The sequence below is a fragment of the Triturus cristatus genome, chromosome 4_1 (genome assembly GCF_964204655.1).
Source record: "Triturus cristatus chromosome 4_1, aTriCri1.1, whole genome shotgun sequence".
Classification (NCBI taxonomy): Eukaryota; Metazoa; Chordata; class Amphibia; order Caudata; family Salamandridae; genus Triturus; species Triturus cristatus.
In genome coordinates this window covers 637,879,183-637,891,804 of record NC_140585.1, presented here as the reverse complement: position 1 = coordinate 637,891,804, position 12,622 = coordinate 637,879,183, and the positions used below count along the sequence as shown (strand labels likewise).

The 12,622-nt window shown below is 47.1% G+C and overlaps 1 protein-coding gene across 3 annotated transcripts in view; it reads right to left on the bottom strand.

Annotated features, from left to right (window-relative positions):
- The window catches only part of EPYC (epiphycan), a 165,277-nt gene that overhangs the window by 76,400 nt on the left and 76,255 nt on the right, over positions 1-12,622 (bottom strand). For all 3 annotated transcript variants that reach the window (XM_085653021.1, XM_085653019.1, XM_085653022.1), the window contains one exon: positions 2,417-2,579. In XM_085653021.1, the coding sequence (XP_085509147.1) occupies positions 2,417-2,579 (163 nt within the window). The remainder of the gene's footprint in view (positions 1-2,416; positions 2,580-12,622) is intronic.

Below are 12,622 nucleotides of genomic sequence, written 5' to 3'. Positions count from 1 at the left end.
ACATCCCTTGTTTGTGCCTGGTTTCACTTGGAGTAAGGATACGATGCAAAGCCAGGATGGTCAATTTTAGTTGATCTGGATTTGCATCAAAATCAAATGGTGTCCATGCTGGTCCACCCAAGATATGACCCTTGCCCTGAATTAATAGGTTGGCACTTTGCGATACAAACAGATTTCAACCCTTTGCAATGGACATCTTTTGGTGCCAAGGACCATTATTTCATGTTGCCATCAGTGGCAGCTGCTACATTTTAAAACGCGGGGAGGCACATAAAAATTTACATTAAACCCTTTAGCAATTAACTTACCTTGCTACCTTTTGCAGCACACTTCAGCTGCAAACACACCCAAAGTTCCTCCTGCCTCGTGCTGCTTGCTGGACTATAGCATCAGAGCCAGTCTAAGCACTGCTCTCTTGCTGTTTTCAATGCTAAACCACATAAGAGCAATACTAGGCTTGGATGGAGCAGGCAAACACAGCAGTCCATCAGACACCTATGGGGCTGTACCTCTGCTTCTAATCTGCCTTTCAGCTCCTGTCGATTGCAAAAGCCTGAACTGCACTCGCTAGGCTGGCCACAGTGAAAACACTGGCCAATCTGACATCCGCATTTCGGTTAACACAGCCTCAGGTCGTCCAACTGAACTGCGATGTGTGCAGTGCGGCGGTCAGGGGGTCAAATGCCCCACCCTCCTATGGACGAACCACCCTTGGTTGCCAGAACCTTGCTTACTTTCATTACAAGCACCCAGGGTCGGATTGGGACAGAAAATCTGTCCGGGCTACAGACCAAATTAAAAGTGGCCCCTTTAGAGAATCAGATAGCTAAAAAAAAAGTGGGCCACATTTGCAAATCAAGCCACTTTAAACATGTACAATCAAGCCGTATAGGTGTTTTATAATGTATGGAAGACTGGATGATGTATTTCTATTACTGCAGATAATGTTTGTGGTAATATCGGAGAAATCAACACTAAAACTGGTCCACAAGACCATAAAACAGGCATCCAAACAGCCACATTAATGGCCCGTACACTGATCTGTCAGACTGGCCCTTCTGGCACTACCAGATTGCCATATTGGCAAGTCTGTCCCTGCAAGCACCTGTTCAGTGGTGGCTCCTCCGCTATGGCACAGGAGCGTCGCCAAACTGCTTTTGAGCTACGTACAGGAAAGGAAATATAACATGATAATAACTTTGATTTATCATTTTATGTTTCCTTTGTGAGTGGGTGGTTGGGTGGGGCTGCTCTGAACACGAAGCAGGGCAGGGGAGGAGTGGTTTGCCCACTCCTAAGTGCACAGTGACTGTTTGGTTGGCCCTCTTGGGCCACCCAAACCTGTCATGTGCACTTTCCACATTCTCTATGCAGGCTGCATTACAGCCTGTGTGGAGAACAAGACCAGGCCCCCATTCCCTGGTTGAGCGCCGAATCAGGATGTTCAAAACCAATCACAGTGCTGCATTACAGCGTTGTGATTGCTCAGAGTAGCCTGGATGCTTACCAATCACAAAATTGGTCAGGGGAGCCTGCCTGTTCTTCCTGGCTTCCTGTCCCACGAGGAGAGCAGGAGCAAGGAGCAGAGACGCGGGACCAGCGGCAAGGTAAGTGTATAATATATATATTTTTTTAATTGCACGACCCCGCGCCCCCTCCACCCCCATCGCCCACCATGCTCCGCCACCCGCGAGTCATGCCGGCCACCACTACACTTGTGCAAGTGGTTAACCCAGCTGGGCCGAGGATTCCTTGGAGAACGTGCATTCCGTAACTGAATTTAAATGTAACATAACCTATGGGCCCACCAGGGTTTCAACAGTATTTACAGTCTCACTTCCTGGTTCACAATTACTCTATAAACGATACAACTGTGGGGCATATTCTCAAGATAGGCGATAAAATTATCGCCGCTTTAGCGGCAGAAAACTGCCGCTAAAACGGCGATAATGGGTTTGATAATATGCTCTATGGAATTCTAATTGAAGCCCATGTTAGATGTGAAGGACATCTACCATGGGCTTCAATTGAAATTCCATAGATCATATTATCAAACCCATTATCGGCGTTTTAGCGGCGGTTTTCTGCCGCTAAAGCAGCGATAATTTTATCGCCTCTCTTGGTAATATGTCCCTGTGTTTTTAGGGAATATTGACATGAAAACAGGTCCGTGAAAACTTGAAAATGTCTATCTACTCTCACCTGACAGCTTAGAAAGCCCTTACCAACGGCAAGAGTTTGGTAGCTCTTCTAAGAGAAGAGGCCGTTTCTTTTCAATATTCTTTTTGTTTGTTCAGCAACATGCACCGTTGCGATCTATTTTAGTCAAAACCTATCTTAGTCTTACTGATGTTAAACTGTTACCTATAATAATATTAACTCGATAGCATAACGTAAGAGCTCTTGTAATCCTAACCTGCGCTTGTTTCAGGTCCAAGGACCCCAGGAGACCCAGGCCCGTGCGGTGAAGACCCATCAATCTGTTTAGAGGTCGACTCTTCCTCTTCGGCCTCTTCTGTCAACAGCAACGATGGTTGGGCATCCCCATCCACGATCGGAAGGACTGTGCCAATCTCAATCTGCCGGAGGGAGGGAGATAATCATGCAATTAAAAGAAAAACAATGCAATGGCAAATAGATTATTTTACCTAGTGTAAAACTGAAACGAACAAGTCTAACTTCTATTTCTAAAGTCGGCCACAAGATGGCGCCAATAGACGCAATAAAGCTTAACAGCTCCTCCTTGCTCCGGTTCATTAGGTCTCAAAGTACGCTTTAAAATAGACAATGTTTGAGTATAATTTTTTTGTTAATCTATACCATATGAAATATGCGCAAACATTTGTAATCAGGGTCCTAGTTGCAACAATATCGGCAATTCCGCCATTGATTTTCCACTATTGTTTTTAAATATCTTAACCTCGTTGCTACTGAATACGTGACAGCGCTTTCGACGAAATAGGAAACCTGTTTTTTTATACTTTTTGGTGCCTCGTTCTTTAATTAACATCAGTAATATCTAAGGCAGCATTATTTTTCTTAATACAAGTAGACAAAATATTGTGTTTATACTAATAATCTGATTCATTATATAGACCATTAGTACACGCACATTCCGTTTCAAGACAATCATGGCTTGTTTTGCCCAAACATCTGCAATCAATGTTTATTGTGCCAACACGTTTGAGAACTTAAAAAGTGAAGACAAGTTTTTTGCTGTGTTGGGTCTGCCATAGTCAAATAATTCTCAGCAGTGGAGGCTGGTACAGAACAGGGGTGGCGGCCCTGCGGACGAGGAGATGGTGGAAAAAAACCCCCACCTCTGCACGGTCGCCCTCTCTCATCTGTCATCTCTTCCCCCGGAAGCAGGAAGCACACAGGCTTCACTAAGCCAATCACAATGCTGCTGTCTCAGCATGACAGCAGCCTAGTGATTGGTCTGAGGAGCTTGTTTCCACCCTCAGACAGGGAGTGGGAGCCTGTGCATGTTCTACACACAGGCGGTGCAATACAGCCAGGTGGATAACATGCTAGTGCGCATGACGGTTTGGCTGGCTCAAGACGGCCAAACAGTCATGCGCTTCTTTTAAAAACATGTTTGCGGACAAGCGTGTGAGGGAGGCCATATGCCGGCAGGTGGATACAAGATGCATGGATCTTATGATCCTGAGCCAGTTGTAGCAGCGGGAGGAGTCACGGTGGCTGTCCTCATGTGCTCTGATGAGTCACAGACTTAGGTGAGCAGTAGGGGCAGTTTGAGAACAAGGAGAGCGGCCCTGCTCAGCGTCTGCACGCTTGGTGTGAGAGGCACTGCGTGGAGGCCAGCTCTTGAATTTATAGTACCACAGGGGGAGGGCCTGCTATCAGCAGGCAGGGGCAGTCACCAAACATGAGCATGCGGCAGAGGCGTACTCCTCCCATGACATATGCAATCAAGAAAAATGAATTGGGGGAGGGACAGGAAGTCAAAGCGGCTCAGACCAGTGAGGGTTAAGCAGAGGGAGCAGGCATAAGTCATGGAAGCGGGCCATTAGGCCCAGGGCACAAGTCTACTGGGATAGGGAAGAAAGCGGGACTAGGGAAAACGGAGGAGGCCTGGGGATCCAGGGAGGGGACTTGGGGGGGCACACAGAGACATTCTGTCAGCTACGGGCGCGCCGGGGGGGGTGTTTGGGGAGATAAAGGGGGCCTTGGAGGGGGAGTTTTGGTGAGGTGAGTCAGGGGCCACGGGTACCAACATGAGGTGAGAGCGGAAGAAAGGCAAGAGGTTAGAGAAGCAGTTGCCCTCAGTGTCTTTGGCACTGAAGGATTGCTAGAGAGAGCCCCATGGGAAATGCGGTCCTGCTGGTGAGAGGTGGGAGGCTGGAGGCAGGTGATTCCGAATGTGAGAGAGGGTGAGGATGGGGGCAGTTTGAGGACAAAGATGTGGGCTGAGTAATAGGCCATTTTGGAGTGGAGTGAGGAGGATGGGGGAAGGAGTGCGGGAGGAAAGGGATGAGCTAGTGGAGTGGCAGGGATAGAAGGTCAGGGTACATGTCAAGGTGTACTTGTGTGAGGGCAAGAGAGAGCAGCGGCCCCAGCATGGCGGGAGGGCACTCAGTGGGGCGATTTTAGTGGCAGGGCATCGGGTGAGGTGAGGCGATGAGGAGGTGGTAGAGTCACGAGGTCAGGAGAGTGGGGGCTACTGGCTCAGGGTCCCAGATCAGGGTTAGGAACAGGTAGGCAAGGACATTAACCCCGGCACCCCAGACCTACTCTTCATTTTACAGGCTTACCATGACAGTGGTTATGCAGACTCGAGAGAGCTTTATGTGGCTTCATGGGCCAGAGAGTAAAGATGGCAGGGTTTAACCTAGCCAGTCGGATGCCAACGTGCGACAGCAACGCCGCTGCCTTCAGACGGCCTGGTGTGGACTCGGAAGTGCAGCAATCCGGGTGGGTTGTAACGACCCCCGAGAGAGAGGGCCACGATGCAGGGCCACACCCAGTGGGTGGATGTCTAGGAGGGCATATTATTGGTGCCCCTCGGTTGCTGTGAAGGGGCTTACTGCCTCAGACCCAGTGCAGTTGTATGCGAAGGTCATGTTACCCACAGGCGTGTGGGAGGGCATTGAGCCTCATCATCAGTTGTATTCTGATGAGAAGAGTCACGGAGAAGGTGAAGTGGTGGAGGATGAGCCCTTGGGAGCAGAGGAATGCAGATGGTGGCAAAGTGGTCCATGCGGAGAGGGTCTGCTAATGTTGTACTCAATGTGTTACAGGATTGTCGTGCAGATCGGGAGATCCAGGACAAGGTGATGGTGGATGTGGAACCCTTGCAACTGGTTAGGCAGCTGCATCCTGTGTGGAGGTCGACCTTAACGCCAGGTAAGGGCGCTATTGAGAGGGGAAATGGGTGAGAGACAAGAGGAAGGTGTCCATTGGGATGGAGGTAGGGGGTGACTGGGACAGTAGGGACTTCTGACTGAGGAAAGGTTATACGTAAAAGATGGCATGATGGGGACAGAAGCACAGCTGTCAGAAGCTGCAGCGGCAACTGCCGTGGGCAAGTCCAAAAAAGGAGTGTAGCAAGTGGGGGAGACACTGGCAGGGGAGTCGGATCTAGACGTTCAAGCCACACCTATTATGCCACAATAAGGAGTCGAGAGGGGGGGAGCGCAGAATAAGGAAGCACTGGATGGGGGTGCAAGGACAGTAAAGAATTTAAGATTAAGGAACTCCCTTTTATGGGGGTGACGAAATCCTTAGGCACCCATTTAATGCTGGCTAGAGAACAGGGTCACCAATCCTGAGTGCAGAAGCCCTATTCAAGTCAACTTTTTGGTAAAGTGGTGGGGGTCCTGGTGGCCATATACAGCGGCAGGGAAGAAACGATTTAGGGGCATATGCATCAACATTAGCATTTGCGATTCCTTATTAGCGAAAAATAAGGATTCGCTAAGGAATAGCAAAAGGCTATGCATGTAGGAATCGCTATTCAAATAGCGATTCCTTAACTTTCCTTAATTGCTACTAGCAAATAGCGAGTAGCAATTAAGGAATGCCGTCCCAATCATTCCTATGGGCCTCCAGGCCCATAGGAATGAATCGGAGATTGCATGAGCAAATAGCGAGTACCAGTAGGTTCTCGCTAATTGCTCATGCAATTTCAAGGGTGCAAGGGTGTCAAAATGACACCCTATAGCACCCTTGAAAATGATATGTGCACATATGTTGCACACACACATGCTCTAAGGGCATGTGTGTGCGCAACATGAAACTTTGAAAAATGCACAAAAGTGCATTTTTCAAAGTTTTTGCAAATTACCATGCAGTTCATCTTCATGGTAATTTGCTCCCCCTATTAGCGAAATCGCTAATTTTTTAACTTTGATGCATTGCATTTAAGGAATCTCACTTTGGGATTCCTTAAATGCAATCGCTATTTAAGGAATCGGTATTTAAGGAATCCCTATTTAAGGAATCGGTATTTAAGGAATCCCTATTTAAAGAATCGGTATTTAAGGATTGCTTAAATAGCGATTTCTGCTTTTGGGTTGATGCATTGGGATTGGGTATTTTTAACTTAATACCGGGAGCTATTAGCGAATCGGTATTTTACCGACTGGATTTTGGGTTGATGCATGAGGCTGTTAGTGCTCAATGCTAATGTCATGGATGTTTTTTTGGTGCCTTAAGGGTGTCCGAACTGTTGGGGCGGGAGGGAGTTCCAGGGTTACTCTGGGAGGATGTTGGGGGTACAGATTAAAGCTTAGAGATGTACATTCATCATTCTAAGACCTATCAGGTGGCCAGAGGGAAAACAGTGGTTTTGCAGCCATTCCCAGTTCCGGGCCTATTCCCAGTGAGGTGGGCCATGAATCTTACGGTGATTATCGGGCATCTCAAGGGGTGATTTTCAAGCATGTGAATCTTTTCAACTCTTATGGGTTCTGAGGAAAGCACTGACAACACTTGGGGGAACCACCTAGAGATTATGGCACCCATTCTTTCAGGATCGGAGTGGCCACGGAAGCAGCACAACAGGTGGGGTAGGGGCAGTACCATGGAACTGAGCTGGTGGTCATCGTATTGCTTTTGTTGATGTGAAAGGTTGGGACAGAAGGGATGTTAATAGTGTGACGTTTTCTTTAGGATCTTATATATGCTGTGCTTTCCAGGTGAAGTGGCTGGTCCGGAGTCAGTTGAGCTATTGATTTGGATAGTAGGACATTATTTTGTTAAATGGGTGGAGCGGTATGAAGTACAGAAATTTGGGCTCGATTGTTGGCTGTTTAAAGTTACATGGCATGGTAAAGGTGGTATGCAGTGACATAAACTGTTGCATTGTTTGAATATGTTGTTGAGAAGGTACACATGTCCGCAGCCATTGATAAGGTCAGGTGTAAGATTAATCGGCATATGCTGTTGGGACACGGGTTTTAGCTGCGTGGAGCACCTGAAACTGAAATATGACACTACAGAATTTTTTAGAGGGGCCGGAGTTCACGGGATGGAGCTCTACTTGATACAAGTGAAAGAGGTAATGGAGAAGACACTCAATGTGATATGGGAGAACAGGGATTCCTAGGGGGGGGATAAGAAAGTCAGTGCCTTTCTGAGTAGCGGTTGGCAGCTTAAATTGCCATGTTGCTACATTAAGATTATTGTTGGGAACATAGGTGAATCAGGACAATGGGGGATGGCAATAAAATTACACCTGGCGGAAGTAGGAAATTAAAAGCTAAGGTTTTGGACACTTAGATAGTTAGATGTTAATAGATGTAGGTTAAAGTGGTATGGGAGTAAAGGTCAACAGTTTAATTACAGAATAAAAGTTACATAGTTGCAATATAAAAGATGTAAGGTGAGGGGGAGTTACTAGGGGAGGGGGTAATGACGTAAGTGATTTGTTGTATAGTGAGGTTTCGTTTTGAATGGCTAAGGCCTAGGGTGAAATTTGTGATGTGCACCTGTTTCCAATGAAGCAGCCTTTTTCATACACTAAGGCAGCAAGTTATTGGTCTGTGCTTCTCCCCTTTATACCAATACAAGACAGCACTGATAAAGCTGCACAGTCCCTCAAAATATTCAAAGTTGAATGAGTCATTGCAGAATATAAAAGATTACACATCTGCAAACCTCATGCTAACTGCGTGCATTGCCAACACAAAAAGTGTGTGCTTGCGTGTAGCTTGCATAAGGTTGACAGATGACCAATGCTTTGAATTCATCTGTCTTTGATCTGCCATTGCACCATGTCAGCATTGGAACTAAGGAATACGGTGTCACTTACCTATATACCCTTGTCATACTCCATAACTCATAATTTTCAAACATTTATCACACTAATCATTTTCATCATTGTGTATCTTATGTATTTTAAAATATTATTTCAATATTGCCCATGTATAATTTCATAAGGAAACTATAGAGCTCTCATTGGAAACTGTTAAGAAGCACAGTCCGCAAATTTAAGTGTTGCACTTTATAATGTATGTAGATCTTAATTCATCCAAGTGGTTCCTTGATATTGACTCAAAACATTGTGGTATCATGTAAGTCAACAGGAATACATGAGACATACAATTCACACACAACTGTGTGGCCCAGGTCCTTACAACTAAGCTGGTTGAGCAGTCTGCTAGCCAATGCTAAGATCTGTATAGAACATCATTGATGCTTTTGTAAGATCAGCCATTTAACAATGTACATTGCAGAACAAACTGTGCTGCTGTCACATAAATCCCAACTTAACCTGGCACAGACAAGATCATGGAACAAATGTTTCCAATTGAAAGCAGGCCTATTGAAATGAAAACATAGCTTCTGTTCCCTAAACCTTTTGCTTTTTAATTCCCTGTGTGTTAACACACAATGATGATGTGACTCTGTAAGAAGGCCCCAAAAACTGTCATTTTTCACATTCATGATTAACGAGCCTAAAACTCTTTCAGCTTTGGTGTAAGGTTTACTTCTTTCTGTAGGTCTTACTATGCTGCTGAAGTTAGGGGGCAGGGTCTTCATACAAGAGTCTAGATCCACTTAGATAGGAGCTCATTTTTTTATTTCACGTTATGTAGTGGTATGTTGATTTGTAGTATGCACTAATCACCTGTGAGTGTGTCCAGGTGATTGAGCTGGTGTGCCGGCATGTTCTCTTCATAGAGGTATTTGAAGAGCCAGGTCTTCATCTTCTTGTAGAGCTCAAGAAGGGACAAGGAGGCTTGAATGTGTTATGAGAGTCAGTTCCGTGTTTTGGGTGCAATGTAGGAAAACAAGCTCACTTTTGCTCTGCTTTTACAAATGCAGGGGGTTTGTGAGAGTGAGGCTGAGCATAGATGTCTGGCAGGGTGGTGGAAAGATATGCATTTGTTGGGGTATGCAGGTGCAGTTTTGTGCAGGGCTGTATAGGTGTGTGTAAGGAGTTTGAATTGGCTGTGTTTGTGAATGGGGAGCCAGTGAAGCACTCTGAGGAGCGGTGAGATGTGGCTATGTTGTGGAAGGCTGAGTATAAGTCTTGCAGTGGCGTTTTGAATGGGCTGAACTTTGTGCAGGTGCTGCTTACGTATTTGGAAAAGAGTGTATTGCCGTAGTCGAGTCTGCTTGTGATGACGGGCTGTGTGGTGGTTCTTCTGGTGTTCTGTGTCATTTGAAGATTTTTCACATTATACGCAGGATGTGGAAGAAAGTGGAGCTCACTGTATTGTATTGTGCAGTCATGTTGAGTTTGTTGTCCAGGATGATCCCCACATTTCTGGTAGGGTCGGTGGGTATTGGTGTTGTTTCAGGTTCACCCAAGTGGGTGTTGGGGTAAGGGTTTGCTGTAGTGTATGGTGTTGAATGGGAGCTTCGAAGGTGTTGCTGGTGCATGCATTTGGTGTGTGTGTGGCACATGCAGCTGGTTACACCTGTAGTGAACACCTGATCTATTGGAAGAATGGCACCTCTATAGCGAGCCTAAGGTCCCTGAGCCTGGTGCAACCTATGTGTTTATGGTCCCCCAGTGCTAAAGGGCCTTCGTACAGGTGCTGGCTCATGATCTTTCCCTGGCAGGCCATCTAGGGCGGGACACGACCTTTGAAAGGCTTGTCTCCCACTTCTATTGGCCCCGGATGAGGATGGCCTCAGATGCTTTCTGCAGGTTATACACTACTTACCAGGCCCGTGGTATGTCAGGAGGGAAGCACAAGGCTGCCCTGCAGCCATTTCCTGTCACTGTTACTCCCTTTAAAAGGGTGGGCATCAACATTGTTGGGCCTCTACAACAGGTTCATCCTAGTACTGGTGGACCATGCCACCTAGTACCCGGAGGTTATTCCCTTGAGGATAGTGATTGCACCCACAGTGGCCATGGCACTGATGGGGATATTTAACCAAGTGGGATTCCCCAAGGAGGTTTTTTCTGAACGGGGTATCAACTTCATGTTTGCATTCATGAAGTCCAGGTGGAAGAAGTGGGATGTAGCCTATATGTTTTCCACACCCTACCATTTCCAACCAACAAGACACTGAAAGGAATGTTCATGGGCCTATCAGAGTCCTTGAGGTGGAAGTGGGACTTCCTTTTGCCATGCCTGTTGTTTGGGTACAGGGAGATACCACAAAAGGGGGTTCTATTCAGCCCCTTTGAATTTCTATGTGCATGCTCTGTCAGGGCCTCTCAGTCTGGCAAAGAAGGGTTGGGAGCAAGTTCCCAGGAAAGCCTCCCAGGATGTAGTCAGCTACATGCTGGCAATCTGTACCCAAATTAGGGGCAGATTTACAAGAAAGTGACGCATCTGTAGAGATGCGTCACTTTCCCCGCGCCAACATGCCAAATCCTTGCGTCACCGTGGATGCACCGTATTTACAATACGGCGCACCATGGCGCAATGATTGACAAATGCGTCAGAAATTCTGACGCATCTGTTGACGGAAAAGTCACGCATCGCTGAAGTCGTGTCGCAAGCACGACGCAACTCCAGCAATGCTCAGGGGCACCCTATGCCTAACATGCTGCGTCACTCCTTAAGGCTGCTTCAAGCAGGCGCAGAGTTTTGATGCAGCATGGACGTAAAAGTGACTCAGTGAGATCTTGTAGATTTCACTGCGTCACTTTTACGGGGCTTCCTGCGACGGAATGCCCACCCTGCATACATTAAACCTGATGCAGGTTTTGTGTGGTGCAGGGCTTCACAATGTGATGCATCTCCCTAGATGCATCACATTGTTAATGGGCCGCAACTTTTACGCTACCGCTGCATCACCAAAAGTGACGCAACAACAGTGCAAAAGTGATGCAAGGGGCTTGTAAATCTGCTCCTAAGTGCTTCTGGAAGAAGGCCAAGGAGAATCTGAAAGCCAGCCAGAGGATCATGAAACAGTGGTATGACCAGAAGGCCACTTTAGTCGAGTTTCAGCCTGGCCAATAAGTGTGCGTGATAGATCCAGAGGAGCACCAGGCCCTACAAGACCAATGGTCTCGGCCCTATGAGATGAAAGAACTCAAGAGTTAGGTCACCTACCTGGGGGCCCTCAAGACCCCAAGGAATCCTTTAAGTGTTTTGTATGTCAGTCACTTCAAAACCCACCTTAAGTGGTCTGAGTTAACCATGCTCCTGGTCATGGATGATGGAGTGGAGGAGGAGAGTCAACGTCTCCCCGGCCTCGTTTCTTAGAATTAGCAGGATGGGTCAGTGGAGGGTGTCAGCCTTTCCCCTACACTGATCTCAGAACAAAAGAGGGACTGCCACCAATTTTCAGGGCAGTTTGCCTCTTTTCTCCCTTAACCCAGGACTCACTAGATGGTGTACTCATTATATTGGTACTGGGGACAGTAGCAAGCATAAAGGAAAAAAGCTTCAAAATGCAAGAGCTGGGGGTGATTGAGCCTTGATCCAGCCCAGTGGTGCTGGTCCCCAAGGCTGCTGCTCCAGGTACAACCCCTGAACTTGTGGATTACTAGAGGCTCAATGCAGTCACCAAGACTGGCGCACATAGCTCATAGCTCCTCAACATGTTTGACTTAACATCTGGGTACTCGTAGATTGCCCTAACTGAGGGGGTCAAAGAGAGGTCTGCATTCTGTACACCAGAAGACCACTTCTAGTTGTGGGGGATGCCCCTTGGGTTAAAGAATGCCCCTGTCACCTTTCCGATGATGGTCAACCAGATCCTGCTGGATTGGAGAACTTCATTACTGCCTACTTAGATGGAAAGAAAAACTGTGCCACCTCTGGCCAGAGTGCAGGGCTGACTATTAGGGCCAGATAGCGCAGGGTTTATTCTAGGTCTACTTGGGACACCAATTGTGAGGAGGCAAGGTGCTGCACGTCCAGGCTAAAATTCATGCCATTCTGGCTTTGGAACCCCACAAGACCCAAACAGAGGCAAGGGACTTCCTGGGCCTCCCCATTCACTGCAGGAGATTTGTTAAGGGGCACAGTACCATTGTTGCTGCCTTGACAGAACTTACCTCCAAGAAACAGCCCAGATAGGTGATCTAGATAGAGGCATGCCAGAGCACTATTGACACCCTGCAAAAAGGCCATGTGACGAGCATGCATGCTTAAGGCCCCTGGCTTCCCTAGGGAATTCATCATACAGACAATACCTCAGAGCATTGTATAGGTGCCATGCTCTCATGACGGATCAACCTGTA